Genomic DNA, 25,292 nt, shown 5'->3' with positions numbered 1-25,292 from the left:
TCTCTTTAACCAAGCATACACATAATTCAATGCAAAAACAATTTAATGACGCAATAATTAACTCAATCAGAATCAAGATTAACTATTTTTCTGTTTATCTTTTACACTGAGTGTGAATGTGTGAGCTTCACCTTCCAATGTCTTATCCTTGGACAACCATATATTTTTATATGCACCCCCAGGAACACCTTTAATTGAAATATTGAAAAACCCAAACACAAGCATGAAAACATTGTGTATTATAAGGACAAAAGTGATCTATGAGGACAAACGGTTTAACACAAACACAAGCCTGAAAACATTGTGTATTATAAGGACAAAAGTGAACCATGAGGACAAACGGTTTAACACAAACACAAGCCTGAAAACATTGTGTATTATAAGGACAAAAGTGATCTATCAGGACAAATGGTTTAACACAAACACAAGCCTGAAAACATTGTGTATTATAAGGACAAAAGTGAACCATGAGGACAAACGGTTTAACACAAACACAAGCCTGAAAACATTGTGTATTATAAGGACAAAAGTGATCTATGAGGACAAATGGTTTAACACAAACACAAGCCTGAAAACATTGTGTATTATAAGGACAAAAGTGAACTAGGAGGACAGACGGTTTAACAAAGTGAAAACAACATTCTCAGGTCTGTTGTAACTGCAAACACAAGCCTTATCCAGGGACTGCAAGTCACTGCGACTGGTGCAAATTAATGACATTTATTAAAATAATAATACATCAAAATATTTTGATTTTAAATGGGCAAAACTTATGTCAAATCATAGTTTGTTTTCCTACATATATATATAAAATGCAAGAACATATAACAGTACACCAAGTATGGTAACAAGTAGCAAAGTTTAATGTGTACTTTACTTTTTCAAATAAAAAAATAAAAAATAACCAAAAATGCCTTGAGGTACCATTTACCTTTGATGAACCTAAAATTAACAAAGCAATGAACTTTAAAATTAACAATGTATAACCTTGCTCATACATATAAAACCAAAATTACCACCATCAGAACACTAAATGTTTTGTGCCTGTCTCTTTCTCTTCTCTGTCAGACCCCTATTTCTTACGAAGTCTCTAATATTTTGTAAAGACCGATTAGCCAATGCAGGATGCTCAGCATTCTTGCACTGCTGACAATCAATTTTAGTAGCAAGTTTTCCCTGTGTAATATGTTTTTTAAAGTGTCTCATTACTGCTGTGATTTCAGTTGGAGACCATTGCTGTTTTTGTTTCCTTCTGGCATTCTTCTTTTCAGCAGGATTTACAGGAACGACTACAAAAGAGAAAAACAGATTCCTACGATAAACACATTGCCTAGATCTCATCTTTTATTCTTCCAACCAGTCTAATAATTATCTTTAGTCTAGCCAAGTGGTTCCCAAACATGAGGTGACAATAGGGGGTAGGCGAATAAAATGCTAGTTAATTTTACTCTAAAATAACATTAAAATCAGTACTGTCAGTATTTACTCTATTTTGCAATGAAATGATAGTTCTAATGAAAACCACAGCAGAACTACAACACGCATATGTGTTTCAAGAACAATTATGCAGCTAATATTTAAAAGTTTTATTTAGTTTTACCATCATTGCATTTTTCTCTATTTAACATTTTTCTTTAAAACATTAATTATTTTTTATTTGTTTTTTAAAAAGGTAAACAAAAATGCAAATATTGTCCCTTAATGGTAAAGGTGTGACTGCAGTTGAAGTGGAAGAGAGGGGGTAGCCCTTCAGGCTAAAAGTTTGGGAACCACTGGTCTAGCCCATAGATATATATATATATATATATATATATATATATATATATATATATATATATATATATATATATATATAAAACTAGATGCCGCCTTCAAGCGCTCCAGGCACGTAGATTGTTATAAGCTTTATAAATTATTGCATTTTATGTCGTGTTTGCTAACGTTCCTGTTTAGCAGTTTAAAAAAACATCAACCAAAAATATTTAAAAGGGTTTTTACCACTATTTTTATTAGCTTGTGTATGAATTTTTTTAACATTAAAGATAACCATAATCATATAAAAATCATTTGCTTTAACTCTACGGCAGATGTAGACCATTATACACAGACATAGCTACCCCTGCAGACTCATTCAGCAGCTCTGTGCACAGACCTGCTTGGCGTGGTTTCCAGAACGCTGTAACATTACATAATACAATTCTATTCTCAACACTATAACCTTACATTTTTATTTTAAATCTTTATTATGCTTAAGACAGCTGGCAATTTTTTTTAACCTTTAAACCACAGAAGAAAAATACACTGCAAAAGTTTAAAAGTAGTGTAGTTTAGTGGGATGTCATGGACTTTGACTGTTCTAATATGAATAATGGCGTATAGCGGCTCATAGAAGCAGATACTAAAGTGGCTCGATCTACACGATTGTCTAATAAAGTGTTCATTGTGCATTTTTGTTGGTGTTTTTACCAGCTTGTTCATTCTCTTCCCTACTGCTGGACGACTTCTTCTTTTTACTTTTTTGGTAAAAAGCTTAAAAACAAAACAGAAACACATGAACATCTAATTTAAATCAATCAGGCAAATGCAAAAAGTCATCCAGACCAAAATCTAGATTATATACAGTGCTCAGCGTAAATGAGTACACTCCCTTTGAAAAGTAACATTTTAAACAATATTTCAATGAACACAGAACAATTGTCCGAAATGTTGACAAGACTAAGCTTAATATAACATCTGTTCAACTTATAACATGAAAGTATGGTTAATAATTTAAGTGAACATACAGATTTTTCAGTTTAACTCAAATCAGAGTAATGCAAAAATGAGTACACCCGACTGAAAGTGTTTGAAGCAAAGCAAAATTTTAGACTACAAATGTCTAATTTAACAAGAATTCAAACACAGGTGAGTCTAATTATTCATTACACAGGTGTCCAGCAGACAGTTGACTATAAAAAGGTGTTAGGCTACATCCCATTCCATGCTGTAAGCAATGGCACCACATGGAAGAGTATTTCCCATGACACAATATGGCGTACACTGCACAGGAATGCCATGCATGGGTGCCATCCATGAAAGAAACCTCTCCTAAAGGCCAGGCACCCTTGGTTGTCATGAAAATGACAATGATCCTAAACACACATCTAAGGCCAATGGTGGATTCTGAAGAAAAACAGGGTAAAAGTGATTCAGTGGCCAAGTATGTCTCCTGATCTGAATCCAATCAAACACCTAATTCTGAAGAGAAAAGCTGAGCATCACTCTCCATCCAGCATCCAATTTCTAAAAGAGGTCATTCTTGAAAATTTGAAAAAGATGGATGTCGCAAAATGCTGTCAGCTTGTCCATTCCATGCCTAGAAGTCTTGCTGCTGTCATTAACAATCATGGAGGCCATACAAAGTACCAGATATAGTCTACTTGTTGTGGGGTGTATTCAATTTTGCATCACCCTAATTTAAGTTAAATTATTATTTTTACTTTCATGTTATAAGTTAAAAAGATGCTATATTAAACTTAGTCTTGTAAACATTTTGGACAATTGTTTTGTGTTAATTGAGATTAAATGTTACTAATTAAAGAGGGTGTACTAATTTATGCTGAGCACTGTATGCCACTGATTTTTAGATTCGACTAGCATTTATATATCCTTAAAATGGATTAGTTAAAAACTTTCCGTCTTGTCTTACCTGCAGCTGTGCTTTCTAAGGCAGGGTCATCATCTGTGAAAGGGATAATAAAATACTATAACATACAGAAGGTACTGCTTGGTCTACATGAACTGAATCAAACCTTGCTAAACATGCTAGTCAAATAAGATAAATGTCCATACCATCTGAGGTGCCTGGAAGATCCTCGACAGGTCGCCTAACTCGCTTTAGTGCTGTGGTATGAATAATATAGTTTACTAGTAAGGTTTTGGTGTCACATGTTTATTTATATACAAGCATAAACTAGAGTAAAAACCATGATGACTAGATCTCATCTCACTATTCTTTCAACTAGTCTAATAATTATCTTTGGTCTAGTCTTGTTAGAATGATTGCTAGTCTTGACTAAAGTGCTGAGTGGCTGTTTTGGCCTGCTTGTGTTTATTAGGGAAGCAAATATAAAGGTAAGATTTTACAATTTTTGTAAAGGAGTTTAAATATGATCTACATGAATGTCTAATAAAGTGTTCATTGTGCATTTTTGTTGGTGTTTTTTACCAGCTTGTTCATGCTCTTTCCTATTGCTGGACTTCTTCTTTTTACTTTTTTGGTAAACAGCTTAAAAACAAAACAGAAACACATGTTCATCTAATTTAAATCAATCAAGCAAATGCAAAAAGTCATCCGGACCAAAATCTAGATTATATATGTCACTGAATTTTAAATGCGACTAGCATTTATATATCCTTATATTGGATTAGGTAAAAACTTCTGTCTTGTCTTACCTGCAGATGTGCTTTCCAAGGCAGGGTCATCATCTGTGAAAGGGATAAAAAAAATACTGTAACATACAGAAGGTACTGCTTGGTCTACATGAACTTAATCAAACCTTGCTAAACATGCTAGTCAAATGAGATAAATGCCCACACCATCTGAGGTGCCTGGAAGATCCTCGGCAGGTCCCTAACTGGTTTTATTGCTGTGGTATGAATAATATAGTTTACTAACGATACCCTCAGGAATACCAAAATTTCGAAAAACATGATTAAAGAGGGCCTCAGGTGCCTCAAGGATGGTAGGAAGTTTGGGCAGAGGAATTGATTTGCATCCTTTGGAGAATCGGTCCACAACGACTAAAATGCAGGAGTCTTCTGGGGGTGTTGGTGATGGCGCAGACAGAGCAATCCTTGACATACCGTGATACATCCTGAGAGAGGGAAGGCCACCAGTACCGATGACTGAGGAGCACGAGGGTACGCCTGCTACCTGGATGTCCAGAGCCCGGAGCACAGTGCGCTGAGTCCAGAAGTTCAGTACGTAGGTGTTGAGGCCTTCGGGGGTCTCCGGCAGAGTGGGATGGTGTAAGTTTTTCTGGTTAATCTGTTCATTGATATCCCAGATGATGGGACTCAAACAACACGGTGGGAGGTAATATGGGTTCAGGTAAGGTGTCTTCAGAGGAGGCACTATGGATGCGAGAGAGGATATCAGCTTTGACATTCTTATTACCAGGTCAGTAGGAAACAATCAAATTAAAGCGGGTGAAGAAGAGGTCCCAACGTGCCTGTCGGGGGTTTAGTCTTTTGGCTTCTCAAAGATATTCCAGATTGCGATGGCCCTTGATAACTCCAAACTGGTGCTTAGCTCTCTCCAGCCAGTGCCTCCACTCTTCGAGAGGAGTTTAATGGCGAGCATTTCTCTGTATGTCATAGTTCTGCTCCGCCGGAGACAACTTCCTGGAGAAGTAAGCACATGGGTGAAGTATAGGAGGATTCCCCTGCTGCTGATATAGGACAGCTCCAACTACGGTGGAGAACGTGTCAACTTCAACAAAGAAAGGGCGATCTGGGTTAGGGTGGATCAGGACTGGTGCAGATTGGAAAGATTCTTTGAGGAGATCAAATGCTGAGATGGTTTCTGGAGACATGGTTAGCGTCTTGGGACAACCCTTTAATGCAGAGGTAAGGGAGGACTGATTAGACTATAGTTATTATTGAATCTTCTGTAGAAGTTGGCAAAACCCAGGAAACATTGTAGATCTTTCACAGAAGAAGGTGAGGGCCAGTCCTGGATCGTCTCTACCTTACGTTGATCCATCTGTAATCCTTGTTGATTGAGTATATAACCCAGTAATTGGACGCTGGTGGTGTGGAACTCGCATTTCTCCAGTTTTAGATATAGTTGATGTCCAGGTAGCAGGTTAATGGCGCAGTCCCATGGCTGGTGAGGTGGTAACTTTGTAGCTATCTGCTTACTGAACACATCCTGGAATGCCCAGTAGTCGGTGGGTATCTCTTCACAGATGTGTAATAGACGGGGTAGAATGTTTCAGCAGAGTTGAAGACAGAATATTTTAAAAATTTCTGGATGGGAATAAGAGAGGATTGGAAGCAATAATTTCCCCAACTGAGGACCTCACCGGTGCGCCAGTTAAATGTGGGTTGGTGTTAAATAATCCAAGAGCATCCCAGGATGACGTCAGCAGTGGATTCATCCACCATTAAAAAGGAGATCTCCTCTTTATGTAACATCAAAACATCCAGTCTGAAGAGTCATGTTGGGATGCGACCCTGGCCCAGCGGTTTCCCTTGTATTGTTTGTACCTTGAGTTTCTGCTGACAAAGCTTACGTATGTTCAATTCTTGAAGGAGTTGTGTGGAAATGAAGTTGGCCACTGAACCGGAATCGATGAGGCCTTGCACGGAGACACAGACACAGTAGGTTAACAGATGTACAGTGGTACGATTGAGAGTTTCAACTCTAGGGAGTATTTGAATGGAACTTACTGCCGGGTGCAAAGGTCGAATGGGGCATTCACGGATGAGGTGTTTGTCTCCACTGCAGTAAAGGCAGAGCTTGAGCTGGATGCGATGGAAGCATTCAGTGGCAGACAGGTGAGTAGAGTCGATCTGCATAAGTTCCAGTGCTGGAGGAATCTGGAGGGGAGCTGAGGCGGATGATTAGCAATGGTAAAAGATTCGACACAGGCTGTAAGACGCTGAGACACTCTTGATAGTTTTCTGGATCAGATTTTCCAATCCCATATTGTCGTTGTAAACCACTATTTGTTGACGTATCTGAGGACTGAGACCATGACAAGAGGCGGTGATCCGAGTTGACTCATTCCATAATATTCTCATTCCAGATATCCATGTAGGATATCTTCGGGTACCAAAGGAGGGTTTATTGGAGGTGAGGGTAAAAGTGACAGACGGACTACCTGAACCAACTCCGCGAAAGGACTCGGAGGAATCCTGCATCGTTGGTCTGGTCTTCTGTCACACACACCATCTGACTGTCTGTCTCTCCGTGTGTAAGTTTGACAAAGTTTATTAAAACACAGATGTAATCAAATGGATAATGGTAAGCAGTATGAAACAGTTCTTCAGATGGTGACTTAGCTGTAGCTTATAGTGTCTCTGTGGTTGTAGTGGTTGTAAGTGGTGAGGATCCGAAGATGAAGAGAAAGAATGGAACGAGGGACAGATGGCGGCGAGGGAATGACAGGTAAGTCCTGAAGGTAAGTTGAGAGGTTTAGTCGTATCATCACTGACAAGACCAGACAAAGGAGTGGCAGTGAGTGAGCTGAATATAAAGTGTAAGGGTGATGAGGTCCAGGTGACGATAATTAAAACTCAGGGAAGTGAGAATTAGTGGGTGGAGTGAATGAGGATGCTGGTGATGGAGATGCAGTCCTGACACTTTGAAGGATAAAGTACATTCATAACAACAAGTGCAATAAACATGAAACACGATAACTATGCTAAAAATAACAAGGTAAAAAATACAGAGCAGCCTTGTGAGAGAAATGGCCCTGTTTCACTTGGTATGTCTGTATTCTGTGGATAGTGCTGTTCAAAATATCTGTTTCATTTCATAGTGACATTTGCTATTTCCAATCTCACTGCAAATCAAACAGAAGGGCTTTGTGCTAAATTTGGGCAAAATAAACACATACTTTTCTGTCCAGTCTTCTTTAAAAACTCTATTTTCTCCGTCAACTTTTCTTTTTTAGAAACTAGCATCCTCAACCATCTGAATGCTCACACCATAAGGAAGTGGCGGTTCCGCTCTCATTACATCAATGGTCAGTATGTCACAGGCTTACTGGGTGTCATGGCTACAGCTTCACACAGGAAATTTTTTAATAACTCGTTTTATTTTTGGACCAGGAATACTCTTATTAAATCTAAAAAGAAAACTAAACTAGACAAATTGTTTAATATGCGTTTTTAACGTAGCAAAAAAACACATTTAATTCATCATACTGTATAGAAATTAATGCACTTGAAATATGAAGTGCACGCAGGTCCGGAACAAGTTCACTTCGGGTCCGGACTTGAGTCTAGACTTTGAGATCCCCCACGATTGTCTAATAAAGTGTTTATTGTGCATTTTTGTTGGTGTTTTTTTAACAGCTTGTTCATGCCCTTCCCTATTGCTGGACTTCTTTTAACTTTTTTGGTAAACAGCTTAAAAACAAAACAGAAACACCTAATTTAAATCAATCGAGCAAATGCAAAAAGTCTTCCAGACCAAAATCTAGATTACATATGCCACTGATTTTTAGATTCGACTAGCATTTATATATCCTTAAAATGGATAAGTTAAAAACTTCTGTCTTGTCTTACCTGCAGCTGTGTTTTCCAAGGCAGGGTCATCATCTGTGAAAGGGATAATAAAATACTGTAACATACAGAAGGTACTGCTTGGTCTACATGAACTGAATCAAACCTTGCTAAACATGCTAGTCAAATAAGATAAATGTCCATACCATCTGAGGTGCCTGGAAGATCCTCGACAGGTCCCCTAAATCGCTTTAGTGCTGTGGTATGAATAAAGTTTACTAGTAAGGTTTTGGTGTCACATGTTTATTTATATACAAGCATAAACTAGAGTAAAAACCATGATGATGACTAGATCTCATCTCACTATTCTTTCAACTAGTCTACTAATTATCTTTGGTCTAGTCTTGTTAGAATGATTGCTAGTCTTGACTAAAGTGCTGAGTGGCTGTTTTGGCCTGCGTGTGTTTATATTAGAGAAGCAAGTATAAAGGTAAGATTTTACAATTTTTGTAAAGGAGTTTAAATATGATCTACATGACTGTCTAATAAAGTGGTCATTGTGCATTTTTGTTGGTGTTTTTTACCAGCTTGTTCATGCTCTTTCCTATTGCTGGACTTCTTCTTCTTTTTACTTTTTTGGTAAACAGCTTAAAAAAAAACAGAAACACATGTACATCTAATTTGTGATCTCTTATGTTTCATTAAATGTATAACTATATACAGTCTTGTTAAATACTAATAAAACAGATTTAAAATAAAAACTTCCGTCTTGTCTTACCTGCAGCTGTGCTTTCTAAGGCAGGGTCATCATCTGTGAAAGGGATAATAAAATACTATAACATACAGAAGGCCCTTCTTGGTCTACATGAACTGAATCAAACCTTGCTAAACATGCTAGTCAAATAAGATAAATGTCCATACCATCTGAGGTGCCTGGAAGATCCTCGACAGGTCGCCTAACTCGCTTTAGTGCTGTGGTATGAATAATATAGTTTACTAGTAAGGTTTTGGTGTCACATGTTTATTTATATTCAAGCATAAGCTAGAGTAAACACCATGATGACTAGATCTCATCTCACTATTCTTTCAACTAGTCTAATAATTATCTTTGGTCTAGTCTTGTTAGAATGATTGCTAGTCTTGACTAAAGTGCTGAGTGGCTGTTTTGGCCTGCTTGTGTTTATTGGGGAAGCAAGTATGTAGGTAAGATTTTAAAATTTTTGTAAAGGAGTTTAAATATGATCTACACGACTGTCTAATAAAGTGTTCATTGTGCATTTTTGTTGGTGTTTTTTACCAGCTTGTTCATGCTCTTTCCTATCGCTGGACTTCTTCTTCTTTTTACTTTTTTGGTAAACAGCTTAAAAAAAAACAGAAACACATGTATATCTAATTTACATCAATCAAGCAAATGCAAAAAGTCATCCAGACCAAAATCTAGATTACATATGCCACTGATTTTTAGATTCGAATAGCATTTATATATCCTTAAAATGGATTAGTTAAAAACTTCTGTCTTGTCTTACCTGCAGCTGTGCTTTCTAAGGCAGGGTCATCATCTGTGAAAGGGATAAAAAAATACTGTAACATACAAAAGGCTCTGATGATGATGACTAGATCTCATCTCACTATTCTTTCAACTAGTCTTATAATTATCTTTGATCTAGTCTTGTTAGAATAATTGCTAGTCTTGACTAAAGTGTTGAGTGGCTGTTTTGGCCTGCTTTTTAATAGGGAAGTAGGGTTTTACCATCCAAAGTTTTTACCATTCTTGTAAGATTAATGTTTAATCTGATCAGGTATATACTGCAGAGCTGCAATTTTGGAGGTGAACTGACCCAATTGTCTAGTCATCACAATTTGGCCCTTGTCAAACTTACTCTTTATACTTAGTAATTTTTCACAATTTTAACACATCAACTTTCTGGACAAAATGTTTACTTCCTGACAAATATATCCCACCCATTAATAGGTGCCATGGAGAAGAGAAAATCAGTGTTATTCACTTTACCTGTCAGGGGTCATATTGTTATGACTGATCAGTGTACATAGTGTTGCATCATATGGTAAACTGTACTTTAATAATTTGCCATTGTATATTAATGCACTTACCAATTTCACTTTGTGTTAGCTGATCTGCCTCCTCAGCATCACTGTCATCACTTGAATCAGTTAAGTCTAGGGTTTCTAACAAAAACAAACAATTTGAGTCTTAAGTATAGCAAATGTTAGGAGCAAATAAAAGTATCAAATAATTCTGAAACTATTACTTTGGTTAATATATATTGTCTGTATGTACCTTAGCATATACACTTGATAACCTTTACAATAAAATATACTATAAACCATGCAGCAAAAATCACAAAAATCAAATTTTAACTTTAATAGACTTACCTTCAATGTCAATTTCTTCAAGTGATTTGCCTTGAAGACTTGTAAGAGAACCTTTTTCCATGGCAAGAAGAAGTTTAGAAATTTTTGCCAGCTGGGTTGTAGCCTCTGGAAGCCTGTAATATTCCCTGTGGACACGTATATCATGGCCCAAGAAGTCTGCCACTTGATCCAACTCATGGTTTTTTAAGTTCAGGACCTGTGATAATGTTGCTACATGCTTGCGCAGCTGTGTTGACCGGAGGAGCTCAGGGTTCTGGGCACCACACTCTTCTGCGTAAATCCGTAGACTGTCTTGACCTCGATATGAAGTCAAACATCTGGGTCTTGCAAAAAGAAATGTATTGTCTTGTGGAACTCCACACTCTTGTCTTTTGCTTATCAGAAGTGTTAAAGCATCGACCATGTCTGGTGATAGCAAAATTGCTACTTTACGCCCCCTTTTCCCCCTAATTTCTACTCTACTGAAATGTGAGCAAAGTTTCTGCTCAAATGCTGTAAGGCCAACAGCAACATCTTTGTGAAGAGGAGTTGTGTCCCTCTCCAGGAAACATTTTAATTGCATCCTTGCAACTTCTCCTACACGTCGTCGATTGAACAGAATAATTTTGGCAAGAGTCGATCTGCACAGTTCTCCATAGACTTTTGTTGAAGCAGTCTTCTTCAAGTTGTCAGTAGCTAAATCAGCGACTGTTTCGAGATGTTGATGAAGACGCTGAACATCTTCTGTAAACGGAAGGGTGGATGGTTTATTAAAATGACCTTCATGTAAAGTGGTTAAAGCACCATGAGACACAAGTTCCGACCATTTCGAATTAACCAACTTTTTGAAAGTCTGAGTTGACTTAATCCTTGCATCATCTTCAGCCATTAACGCTCTACAGTGTATGATGTCACATAACTTGTTCAAAGAGTGACCAAGCTTAAGAGCAAGGCTTGGAGTCTGGTAAGTGTGTTTTGCTGCATCATACCCAGATACTCTTTTGACAGCCTGTATAATCATCTCAAAATTTGCAGGCTTAACAGCATCCTCAATCGTATGCAATGAGAATTGCTTTCTCAGGACCAACAAAAGTCTTCCAACCTCTCTTAGCTTCTGCCGAATGTAATCATGTTTAGACGGATCTTGGCCATGTTTATTGAAAAATGATTGTGCCAGCTGTAGGATGGTGAAATCACTCCGCACAGCAGCAGAGATGTCATCATCTTTCATTGGTGTTAGGAGTTTCCAAACACTCTGTGACATTTGCTGACAGAGAACTGAATCAGACATTGTCGCTAAAGCCAGTACCTTATTTCTTCCTGGTTGTTCCTGATCCCCTGACTTAGAAGGACAGTTCCGTACATGTCTCCACAATTCTCTGCGTAGGAACATTGCATGGCAATACATGCAATTCACATAATCATTTGGATTGTAATTTTTCTTCGGTTTACGTTTGAGTTTTAACTGCCCCGATCCACTGGCTAAAACACTTGCATTATGTTCATAATTTCCTTTATTTCTTAGTTTGTCCAGCAGTTTCTTACGTTCCTTGGAATGCTTCGGCAAGGCCAGAGCCCTAGCAACATCCATATTTGTGTTTTCATGAATTTTTAGGTGTCTTGTGAATTTCGATTGGGGCTTTCCACAAATATAACAGTAATTCTTATGTCCTGAAGTGGATATTTCAGAGGATGGTACTGATGGACCTTCCCCACATTCTGTGGTATCCTCAGACCCTATATTATCAATCCCTGTTTTGTTGGGTACCTGCTCGCCTTTCCTGCATGACTTTTTCAGTTGTGCTGTGCAGACTGCATCTTCAGGTAGGGAATCTTTTACTAAGACGCTTTCTTGGCAGTCTATGTTGGAGAGTGGTTTAGTGCACTCTAGTTCTAAAGACACCATGTCCGACTCCGAATCCTCTGAAAAACTACTGGGAACATAGTCCTTATCTGAGTCCTCCTTAAATAATTCTTCTTCAGAATTCTATAATAGAAAACAAATATTTATTAAATTAAAATATAGATATTACATACTTTTAAAAAGTATTATTAGTGAACTATTATTTTAAAGATTATTTGATAAAATTCACTTACTGGTTCAAATGAGTCAAGGTAAGGCATCACATTCTTGTTGTAGCAAGATTTATGCCAGAAACATGAGCAAACTAGACAGAATAGTAAATACAAGTTTAGATCCTGAGATTTGCTCTAAATTAGATCGTATCTACCAAAAGGGTTGGGAAATTAATAAATCAATAGAGATTGGTAACACATTACTGTACACATTAGAGTATCTTAGTTAAAACATGATACTTACTCTTACACTTTACACCAATCCATTTTAATGCAGAATACGGCCCACTACAGCTGGCACAATTATCCAAGCTTGACACGGTTGAAAGAATGATGTCATGTTTGCAAATCTGTTGAAAAAAATAATAACAATAACAAAATCTATTAAAAAATTGAATTAAAATGAATCTGATTAACCCATCTAAAGTGAAGTAAACTTCAAAAAGATGTTAAAAGTTTAACTAAAAGGTTTGGGGTTTAAATTAATTAAATATCATAACCAATGTAGGTTTTATCAGTAAATTATAAGTAAATATAACATCCAGTCTGACTGTAGTAAACTAAACCTCGATCTTCAACCAACCCCCACAACATGACATTTACAGCAAATATAAGGACATAAAACACCACACATATTCCAATCTGGCTGTAGTAACCCAAACCTGGATCTTCACCCAACCCCCACAACATGACATCAACAGTAAATATGAGGACATAAGACACATCACATATCCCAATCTGGCTGTAGTAACCCAAACCTGTATCTTCACCCAACCCCCACAACATGACATCAACAGTAAATATGAGGACATAAGACACATTACATATTCCAATCTGGCTGTAGTAACCCAAACCTGTATCTTCACCCAACCCCCACAACATGACATCAACAGTAAATATGAGGACATAAGACACATTACATATTCCAATCTGGCTGTAGTAACCCAAACCTGTATCTTCACCCAACCCCCACAACATGACATCAACAGTAAATATGAGGACATAAAACACCACACATATTCCAATCTGGCTGTAGTAACCCAAACCTGGATCTTCACCCAACCCCACAACATGACATCAACAGTAAATATGAGGACATAAAACACCACACATATTCCAATCTGGCTGTAGTAACCCAAACCTGTATCTTCACCCAACCCCCACAACATGACATTTACAGCAAATATAAGGACATAAAACACCACACATATTCCAATCTGGCTGTAGTAACCCAAACCTGGATCTTCACCCAACCCCCACAACATGACATCAACAGTAAATATGAGGACATAAGACACATCACATATTCCAATCTGGCTGTAGTAACCCAAACCTGTATCTTCACCCAACCCCCACAACATGACATCAACAGTAAATATGAGGACATAAGACACATTACATATCCCAATCTGGCTGTAGTAACCCAAACCTGTATCTTCACCCAACCCCCACAACATGACATCAACAGTAAATATGAGGACATAAGACACATTACATATTCCAATCTGGCTGTAGTAACCCAAACCTGTATCTTCACCCAACCCCCACAACATGACATCAACAGTAAATATGAGGACATAAGACACATTACATATTCCAATCTGGCTGTAGTAACCCAAACCTGTATCTTCACCCAACCCCCACAACATGACATCAACAGTAAATATGAGGACATAAAACACCACACATATTCCAATCTGGCTGTAGTAACCCAAACCTGGATCTTCACCCAACCCCACAACATGACATCAACAGTAAATATGAGGACATAAAACACCACACATATTCCAATCTGGCTGTAGTAACCCAAACCTGTATCTTCACCCAACCCCCACAACATGACATTTACAGTAAATATGAGGACATAAGACACATTACATATTCCAATCTGGCTGTAGTAACCCAAACCTGGATCTTCACCCTACCCCCACAACATGACATCAACAGTAAATATGAGGACATAAGACACATTACATATTCCAATCTGGCTGTAGTAACCCAAACCTGTATCTTCACCCAACCCCCACAACATGACATCAACAGTAAATATGAGGACATAAGACACATTACATATTCCAATCTGGCTGAAGTAACCCAAACTGTATCTTCACCCAACCCCCACAACATGACATTAAGAGTAAATATGAGGACATAAAACACCACACATATTCCAATCTGGCTGTAGTAACCCAAACCTGTATCTTCACCCTACCCCCACAACATGACAACTACAGTAAATATGAGGACATAAAACACCACACATATTCCAATCTGGCTGTAGTAACCCAAACCTGGATCTTCACCCAACCCCCACAACATGACATGAAGAGTAAATATGAGGACATAAAACACCACACATATTCCAATCTGGCTGAAGTAACCCAAACCTGTATCTTCACCCAACCCCCACAACATGACATCAACAGTAAATATGAGGACATAAAACACCACACATATTCCAATCTGTAGTAACCCAAACCTGGATCTTCACCCAACCCCACAACATGACATCAACAGTAAATATGAGGACATAAAACACCACACATATTCCAATCTGGCTGTAGTAACCCAAACCTGTATCTTCACCCAACCCCCACAACATGACATTTACAGTAAATATGAGGACATAAGACACATTACATATTCCAATCTGGCTGTAGTAACCCAAACCTGTATCTTCACCCAACCCCCACAACATGACATCAACAGTAAATATGAGGACATAAAACACCACACATATTCCAATCTGGCTGTAGTAACCCAAACCTGGATCTTCACCCAACCCCACAACATGACATCAACAGTAAATATGAGGACATAAAACACCACACATATTCCAATCTGGCTGTAGTAACCCAAACCTGTATCTTCACCCAACCCCCACAACATGACATTTACAGTAAATATGAGGACATAAGACACATTACATATTCCAATCTGGCTGTAGTAACCCAAACCTGGATCTTCACCCTACCCCCACAACATGACATCAACAGTAAATATGAGGACATAAGACACATTACATATTCCAATCTGGCTGTAGTAACCCAAACCTGTATCTTCACCCAACCCCCACAACATGACATCAACAGTAAATATGAGGACATAAGACACATTACATATTCCAATCTGGCTGTAGTAACCCAAACTGTATCTTCACCCAACCCCCACAACATGACATTAAGAGTAAATATGAGGACATAAAACACCACACATATTCCAATCTGGCTGTAGTAACCCAAACCTGTATCTTCACCCTACCCCCACAACATGACAACTACAGTAAATATGAGGACATAAAACACCACACATATTCCAATCTGGCTGTAGTAACCCAAACCTGGATCTTCACCCAACCCCCACAACATGACATGAAGAGTAAATATGAGGACATAAAACACCACACATATTCCAATCTGGCTGAAGTAACCCAAACCTGTATCTTCACCCAACCCCCACAACATGACATCAACAGTAAATATGAGGACATAAAACACCACACATATTCCAATCTGTAGTAACCCAAACCTGGATCTTCACCCAACCCCACAACATGACATCAACAGTAAATATGAGGACATAAAACACCACACATATTCCAATCTGGCTGTAGTAACCCAAACCTGTATCTTCACCCAACCCCCACAACATGACATTTACAGTAAATATGAGGACATAAGACACATTACATATTCCAATCTGGCTGTAGTAACCCAAACCTGTATCTTCACCCAACCCCCACAACATGACATCAACAGTAAATATGAGGACATAAAACACCACACATATTCCAATCTGGCTGTAGTAACCCAAACCTGGATCTTCACCCAACCCCACAACATGACATCAACAGTAAATATGAGGACATAAAACACCACACATATTCCAATCTGGCTGTAGTAACCCAAACCTGTATCTTCACCCAACCCCCACAACATGACATTTACAGTAAATATGAGGACATAAGACACATTACATATTCCAATCTGGCTGTAGTAACCCAAACCTGGATCTTCACCCTACCCCCACAACATGACATCAACAGTAAATATGAGGACATAAGACACATTACATATTCCAATCTGGCTGTAGTAACCCAAACCTGTATCTTCACCCAACCCCCACAACATGACATCAACAGTAAATATGAGGACATAAGACACATTACATATTCCAATCTGGCTGAAGTAACCCAAACCTGTATCTTCACCCAACCCCCACAACATGACATCAACAGTAAATATGAGGACATAAAACACCACACATATTCCAATCTGGCTGTAGTAACCCAAACCTGGATCTTCACCCAACCCCCACAACATGACATGAAGAGTAAATATGAGGACATAAAACACCACACATATTCCAATCTGGCTGAAGTAACCCAAACCTGTATCTTCACCCAACCCCCACAACATGACATCAACAGTAAATATGAGGACATAAGACACATTACATATTCCAATCTGGCTGTAGTAACCCAAACCTGTATCTTCACCCAACCCCCACAACATGACATCAACAGTAAATATGAGGACATAAAACACCACACATATTCCAATCTGGCTGTAGTAACCCAAACCTGTATCTTCACCCAACCCCCACAACATGACATCAACAGTAAATATGAGGACATAAAACACCACACACATTCCAATCTGGCTGTAGTAACCCAAACCTGTATCTTCACCCAACCCCCACAACATGACATGAAGAGTAAATATGAGGACATAAAACACCACACATATTCCAATCTGGCTGTAGTAACCCAAACCTGGATCTCTACCCAATGATTCATTTTTCATAAACACTCACCGGCTGTGATGTTTTACGCCCATCTCCACGGACGAATGAGGCAGGTTCTTCAGTCTCTGAAGTTACCTGTTCAGATTAACAAACAAAGTAATAACAAATTGAATTCTCAACATGATTGATAAACCATTTTAACAGAAACCTGTGTGTTTGAATGAGAATATATAGATTAAATGATTCACTTTTCATAAACACTCACCGGCTGTGATGTTTTACGCCCAACTCCACGGACGAATGAGTCAGGTTCTTTAGTCTCTGAAGTTACCTTTGTAGATTAACAACGAAGTATTAACAAATTAAGTTCTCAACACGATTGATAAACCATTTAACAGAAACCTGTGTGTTTGAATGAGAATATATAGATTAAATGATTCACTTTTCATAAACACTCACCGGCTGTGATGTTTTACGCCCATCTCCACGGACAAATGAGTCAGGTTCTTTAGTCTCTGAAGTTACCTGTTCAGATTAACAAACAAAGTAATAACAAATTAAATTCTCAACACGATTGATAAACCATTTTAACAGAAACCTGTGTGTTTGAATGAGAATATATAGATTAAATGATTCACTTTTCATAAACACTCACCGGCTGTGATGTTTTACGCCCATCTCCACGGACGAATGAGTCAGGTTCTTCAGTCTCTGAAGTTACCTTTGTAGATTAACAAACAAAGTAATAACAAATTAAATTCTCAACATGATTGATAAACCATTTTAACAGAAACCTGTGTGTTTGAATGAGAATATATAGATTAAATGATTCACTTTTCATAAACACTCACCGGCTGTGATGTTTTACGCCCATCTCCACGGACGAATGAGTCAGGTTCTTCAGTCTCTGAAGTTACCTTTGTAGATTAACAACGAAGTATTAACAAATTAAGTTCTCAACACGATTGATAAACCATTTTAACAGAAACCTGTGTGTTTGAATGAGAATATATAGATTAAATGATTCACTTTTCATAAACACTCACCGGCTGTGATGTTTTACGCCCATCTCCACGGACGAATGAGGCAGGTTCTTTAGTCTCCGAAGTTACCTTTGTAGATTAACAACGAAGTATTAACAAATTAAGTTCTCAACACGATTGATAAACCATTTTAACAGAAACCTGTGTGTTTGAATGAGAATATATAGATTAAATGATTCACTTTTCATAAACACTCACCGGCTGTGATGTTTTACGCCCATCTCCACGGACGAATGAGTCAGGTTCTTTAGTCTCCGAAGTTACCTGTGCAGATTAACAAACAAAGTATTAACAAATTAAATTCTCAACATGATTGATAAACCATTTTAACAGAAACCTGTGTGTTTGAATGAGAATATATAGATTAAATGATTCACTTTTCATAAACACTCACCGGCTGTGATGTTTTACGCCCATCTCCACGGACGAATGAGTCAGGTTCTTTAATCTCTGAAGTTACCTTTGTAGATTAACAAACAAAGTAATAACAAATTAAATTCTCAACATGATTGATAAACCATTTTAACAGAAACCTGTGTGTTTGAATGAGAATATATAGATTAAATGATTCACTTTTCATAAACACTCACCGGCTGTGATGTTTTACGCCCATCTCCACGGACGAATGAGTCAGGTTCTTTAGTCTCCGAAGTTACCTGTGCAGATTAACAAACAAAGTAATAACAAATTAAATTCTCAACATGATTGATAAACCATTTTAACAGAAACCTGTGTGTTTGAATGAGAATATATAGATTAAATGATTCACTTTTCATAAACACTCACCGGCTGTGATGTTTTACGCCCATCTCCACGGACGAATGAGTCAGGTTCTTTAGTCTCCGAAGTTACCTGTGCAGATTAACAAACAAAGTATTAACAAATTAAATTCTCAACATGATTGATAAACCATTTTAACAGAAACCTGTGTGTTTGAATGAGAATATATAGATTAAATGATTCACTTTTCATAAACACTCACCGGCTGTGATGTTTTACGCCCATCTCCACGGACAAATGAGGCAGGTTCTTCAGTCTCTGAAGTTACCTTTGTAGATTAACAACGAAGTATTAACAAATTAAATTCTCAACACGATTGATAAACCATTTAACAGAAACCTGTGTGTTTGAATGAGAATATATAGATTAAATGATTCACTTTTCATAAACACTCACCGGCTGTGATGTTTTACGCCCATCTCCACGGACGAATGAGTCAGGTTCTTTAGTCTCCGAAGTTACCTGTGCAGATTAACAAACAAAGTATTAACAAATTAAATTCTCAACATGATTGATAAACCATTTTAACAGAAACCTGTGTGTTTGAATGAGAATATATAGATTAAATGATTCACTTTTCATAAACACTAACCGGCTGTGATGTTTTACGCCCATCTCCACGGACGAATGAGTCAGGTTCTTTAGTCTCTGAAGTTACCTGTTCAGATTAACAAACAAAGTAATAACAAATTAAATTCTTAACATGATTGATAAACCATTTTAACAGAAATCTGTGTGTTTGAATGAGAATATATAGATTAAATGATTCACTTTTCCTAAACACTCACCGGCTGTAATGTTTTACGCCCATCTCCACGGACGAATGAGTCAGGTTCTTCAGTCTCAGAAGTTACCTTTGTAGATTAACAACGAAGTATTAACAAATTAAATTCTCAACACGATTGATAAACCATTTAACAGAAACCTGTGTGTTTGAATGAGAATATATAGATTAAATGATTCACTTTTCATAAACACTCACCGGCTGTGATGTTTTACGCCCATCTCCACGGACGAATGAGTCAGGTTCTTTAGTCTCCGAAGTTACCTGTGCAGATTAACAAACAAAGTATTAACAAATTAAATTCTCAACATGATTGATAAACCATTTTAACAGAAACCTGTGTGTTTGAATGAGAATATATAGATTAAATGATTCACTTTTCATAAACACTCACCGGCTGTGATGTTTTACGCCCATCTCCACGGACGAATGAGGCAGGTTCTTCAGTCTCAGAAGTTACCTTTGTAGATTAACAACGAAGTATTAACAAATTAAATTCTCAACACGATTGATAAACCATTTAACAGAAACCTGTGTGTTTGAATGAGAATATATAGATTAAATGATTCACTTTTCCTAAACACTCACCGGCTGTAATGTTTTACGCCCATCTCCACGGACGAATGAGGCAGGTTCTTTAGTCTCTGAAGTTACCTGTTCAGATTAACAAACAAAGTAATAACAAATTAAATTCTCAACATGATTGATAAACCATTTTAACAGAAACCTGTGTGTTTGAATGAGAATATATAGATTAAATGATTCACTTTTCCTAAACACTCACCGGCTGTAATGTTTTACGCCCATCTCCACGGACGAATGAGTCAGGTTCTTCAGTCTCAGAAGTTACCTTTGTAGATTAACAACGAAGTATTAACAAATTAAATTCTCAACACGATTGATAAACCATTTAACAGAAACCTGTGTGTTTGAATGAGAATATATAGATTAAATGATTCACTTTTCATAAACACTCACCGGCTGTGATGTTTTACGCCCATCTCCACGGACGAATGAGTCAGGTTCTTTAGTCTCCGAAGTTACCTGTGCAGATTAACAAACAAAGTATTAACAAATTAAATTCTCAACATGATTGATAAACCATTTTAACAGAAACCTGTGTGTTTGAATGAGAATATATAGATTAAATGATTCACTTTTCATAAACACTCACCGGCTGTGATGTTTTACGCCCATCTCCACGGACAAATGAGGCAGGTTCTTCAGTCTCAGAAGTTACCTTTGTAGATTAACAACGAAGTATTAACAAATTAAATTCTCAACTTGAATTGATAAACCATTTTAACAGAAACCTGTGTGTTTGAATGAGAATATATAGATTAAATGATTCACTTTTCATAAACACTCACCGGCTGTGATGTTTTACGCCCATCTCCACGGACGAATGAGGCAGGTTCTTCAGTCTCTGAAGTTACCTTTGTAGATTAACAACGAAGTATTAACAAATTAAGTTCTCAACACGATTGATAAACATTTTAACAGAAACCTGTGTGTTTGAATGAGAATATATAGATTAAATGATTCACTTTTCATAAACACTCACCGGCTGTGATGTTTTACGCCCATCTCCACGGACGAATGAGTCAGGTTCTTTAGTCTCCGAAGTTACCTGTGCAGATTAACAAACAAAGTATTAACAAATTAAATTCTCAACTTGAATTGATAAACCATTTTAACAGAAACCTGTGTGTTTGAATGAGAATATATAGATTAAATGATTCACTTTTCCTAAACACTCACCGGCTGTAATGTTTTACGCCCATCTCCACGGACGAATGTGTCAGGTTCTTCAGTCTCAGAAGTAACCTTTGTAGATTAACAACGAAGTATTAACAAATTAAATTCTCAACACGATTGATAAACCATTTAACAGAAACCTGTGTGTTTGAATGAGAATATATAGATTAAATGATTCACTTTTCCTAAACACTCACCGGCTGTAATGTTTTACGCCCATCTCCACGGACGAATGAGTCAGGTTCTTTAGTCTCCGAAGTTACCTGTGCAGATTAACAAACAAAGTATTAACAAATTAAATTCTCAACTTGAATTGATAAACCATTTTAACAGAAACCTGTGTGTTTGAATGAGAATATATAGATTAAATGATTCACTTTTCATAAACACTCACCGGCTGTGATGTTTTACGCCCATCTCCACGGACGAATGAGTCAGGTTCTTCAGTCTCTGAAGTTACCTTTGTAGATTAACAACGAAGTATTAACAAATTAAGTTCTCAACACGATTGATAAACCATTTTAACAGAAACCTGTGTGTGATTCACTTTTCATAAACACTCACCGGCTGTGATGTTTTATGCCCATCTCCACGGACGAATGAGGCAGGTTCTTCAGTCTCCGAAGTTACCTGTGTAGATTAACAACAAAGTATACTAAAGTATCACAAATTTACAACATGATTAAAGCTTATGTTTGAATAATTGTTTAGAGCAAAATAACATTGAAGAAATAACTGTTATCTATACCTGGTGTCTCCATGGCCATTCAGAATCCCCATAGTTATAACAGATTTCTTCCCCAGGACTAATGTCCTTTCTAGCAAATAAACACAAATGGGGCTTTTTGTCCACTGTGATAATTTTCAATTTGCTGTTGGGGTTCACGTGATCATCATTCACAAGACGTCCTAAAGATCCATCTTCTTTGGCAGCATCAACCCTGAAACATTCAAAAAACATAATGCTACTATAACTTAAGTTATAATAACAGATTCAATTACACACCACATAAATGCAAGTCAGTAGTTTTCTATAACTGTTGCTATTACTTGCAGTAATACAGTTTGACTTATAACAGTATATTCATAAGACATTGTACATTAAATAAAACCATATACATACCATAATTGTTTTCCATTAAAACGGAATTCAAATAAAAACACTTCGAGTGAACTGTCATATAATTTGAGTCTTCTTTCATATTCCTCTTTTTTTATGACCTCTCCTCGGTATTCAAGGAGAAAATCTCCTCTATGAAAGTGAGAAGTGGTGAACACTCCCCGACCTAACAAAGAATTAGTCTGATTAGTCACAGAAAAGTTTTAACTAAAGATTTAGAGCATGGTTGAAAATCCATGACTTAACCATAGGTCTGTGTTACTTACTGTACCTTTGAATGAATTGATATATTTTGCTACAAATCCAGCATTGTCTTTACACATTGATGCATAATATACTGCCTCCTCTTCTGGTTTTTTTTTACATCTCCTGGGCCTTATTCCTGCCATTTTCTACAAAGGTCCAGAAAAGCAAGTCATTTTTTTTGTGATTTATTGTTTTATACCTTAAGAACATAATTAATAACCCATAGTGATCTATAGGCTCAAACTAAGTAAAATTACAACATTAAAGTAATCATACAGTTATAAACATAAACATAACATTTCTTGAGGGCAATTTTTGAAGGGGACACAAATAATACAGCCAAATTTTACATATAAAGGACATGTAATGTTACACAGAAGAAAACCTTACTACTATTATTAGTGTAGCATGAAGACTGTACCATATGCTCATTATTTCTCTTTGGTTCAATGAAAAAACTGACTAAATGGACCAACATTTTCTTCTTTTAAACTATTTAACTTATTTACTGGAATATTTTTGAAGTTGTTTACAACCAAGTCACCAAAATAAGATAAAAACACACTGAACAAAACCCATCACACAACAGTAAATCTATTAGCCTTATTACAGTTCACATATGCTTATCACAATGATAGTTGTAGTTGGTATGGGTGACTTGGTATACGTTACTGTAAACAAGCTACCAGACAATCTAGGTAAATTTATAATCACTAAAAAGCTTACTCACGGAAAAAATCATCAGTTAACATATTTTTTTGTTGATATAACTAATTACACAGCATCGTCAGTATTAAACACAAACTAATCACTTCGATGTTTTTGAATAAAATAGCCTGGAACTCCTCTCAACCACTGTCTATAGAATAATGTGATCTTGAACGACAATAACTTAAATCGTTATAAACTAAAACAGATTTTAACATAAAGAGTAGCTTTATGCTTATCATTAAACTTACCTTACAGCGATGAGTGATATCGTCGTCGTCTGACATCCACGGAGAAAATTCATCGGTCAGATGGGAGAAAAGGGTTCAGTGTGCAGTGCTTTTTATATATAACTTTGTAAATGTAACATATGGCTATTATTTTATACTTGGATTATATATTTTCCAATACCGTCGTTGTCGTAGATCAGTTTACATCGCTTGAGGTTGACAAATTCCGACATTATGAAGACTTCTGGCGGTCAGCCAATCAGAAGCCGCGATTTCATACACACGTATTAATAATCAATGAGGAGGCGCAGTACCAAGTCCGGCCTACAGAGGCGCACTTCCGATACACACGTCATACACAAATTCAGGTTTATGTGAATTATAAAGACATGTGGAGAAAATTTGGATTTCAGCTCCACCTAGCTGTTGGAGGACTTCTACATTGCCCGAATTATGAGGACACAGGCCATGTCCTTGTAATCCAAAATGTCCTTATAATGTGGCGTGTATTCATATGAAATGTCCTCATAAATCACAAAGACCAACACACACACACACACACACACACACACACACACACACACACTAAGGTGGTTTCTGAGGTAAGTAATACTCGGTAACAGTGGGCACTCAGCATGAATCTGTTCACATGAGATGTCATCTTGATCCAGACGACAAACACTGAAATTAATTCAGCAGACGCTGAGGAGAAAAAACTGCTTGAACTTCAAAGGACGACAGCACATCGGCTTCAGTAACATCATCGCAAAGAGAACAAAATACATGAGAACACAAAAATAAACCTTTCCTAAGAAAGCAAAAGCCTGTGTGTTAGCTGTGCATTGCCTCATTCTTTAGTTCAGGTGCCATTTCAGTGAGGACACAAGATTACAGTTTACTCGAAAGCCTCGTGAGTCGAGTGAATGATCACATTCAGGTGTGGTAATATACAGAAAGGGTCTCTTACAGCGTATGGGTGGTTTGGGCATCATGGTGGAGATGTCCTGAGACCAGTAGAGAGGAACCGACCCTCTGACCTGAACACATGAAGAGAAACTACCAGCCGCGAACGACGTGACGGAGGAATCGTGGACAATCTGCTCCGTTTCAACCTCGTTCGCTACATCGCCCTAAAATACAAATACACTCCATTAGTTTTGGCAAAACTTAAAATAGTTAAGCTACTAACTCCATATTTTAACCAGAATCAG

The 25,292-nt window shown here is 37.3% G+C and overlaps 2 protein-coding genes and 1 long non-coding RNA gene across 3 annotated transcripts in view; all 3 read right to left on the bottom strand.

Annotated features, from left to right (window-relative positions):
* The window catches only part of fig4a (FIG4 phosphoinositide 5-phosphatase a), an 81,590-nt gene that overhangs the window by 41,013 nt on the left and 15,285 nt on the right, over positions 1-25,292 (bottom strand). Inside the window, exon 10 of the mRNA XM_065256455.2 lies at positions 25,049-25,211. Coding sequence (XP_065112527.1) covers positions 25,049-25,211 — 163 coding nt within the window. The remainder of the gene's footprint in view (positions 1-25,048; positions 25,212-25,292) is intronic.
* Positions 837-22,194, bottom strand: LOC135738546 (uncharacterized). Its single transcript, XM_073811478.1, has 39 exons — positions 22,189-22,194; positions 21,975-22,040; positions 21,781-21,846; positions 21,584-21,649; positions 21,390-21,455; positions 21,194-21,259; positions 20,998-21,063; positions 20,608-20,673; positions 20,218-20,283; positions 19,828-19,893; positions 19,632-19,697; positions 19,438-19,503; positions 19,242-19,307; positions 19,046-19,111; positions 18,850-18,915; positions 18,654-18,719; positions 18,459-18,524; positions 18,264-18,329; positions 18,068-18,133; positions 17,872-17,937; positions 17,678-17,743; positions 17,482-17,547; positions 12,911-13,016; positions 12,688-12,758; positions 10,612-12,577; positions 10,330-10,404; positions 9,744-9,776; positions 9,515-9,577; positions 9,139-9,189; positions 8,996-9,028; positions 8,802-8,864; positions 8,424-8,474; positions 8,281-8,313; positions 4,435-4,467; positions 4,208-4,267; positions 3,832-3,882; positions 3,689-3,721; positions 2,467-2,529; positions 837-1,289 (listed from the first exon to the last, which is right to left on the bottom strand). Exons 1-39 carry the CDS (start codon positions 22,192-22,194, stop codon positions 1,030-1,032), a joined length of 4,437 nt encoding a protein of 1,478 aa, XP_073667579.1. The 3' UTR covers positions 837-1,029.
* Positions 22,532-23,868, bottom strand: LOC141283051 (uncharacterized). Its single transcript, XR_012338027.1, has 3 exons — positions 23,169-23,868; positions 22,901-23,063; positions 22,532-22,718 (listed from the first exon to the last, which is right to left on the bottom strand). It is a non-coding gene; the product is annotated as an uncharacterized lncRNA (long non-coding RNA).

Source organism: Paramisgurnus dabryanus, chromosome 12 (assembly GCF_030506205.2).
Source record: "Paramisgurnus dabryanus chromosome 12, PD_genome_1.1, whole genome shotgun sequence".
Classification (NCBI taxonomy): Eukaryota; Metazoa; Chordata; class Actinopteri; order Cypriniformes; family Cobitidae; genus Paramisgurnus; species Paramisgurnus dabryanus.
Note: the sequence above shows the minus strand (reverse complement) of the source record. Positions and strands in the feature narration are given on the sequence as shown.

Coding starts and splice junctions, on each gene's coding strand:
- LOC135738546 (XM_073811478.1), bottom strand. Junction 21,456..21,583: donor GGCGTAAAACATCACAGCCG/GTGAGTGTTTAT, acceptor TAATCTACAAAG/GTAACTTCAGAGACTGAAGA. Junction 3,883..4,207: donor GAAAGAGCATGAACAAGCTG/GTAAAAAACACC, acceptor TTCATACCACAG/CACTAAAGCGAGTTAGGCGA.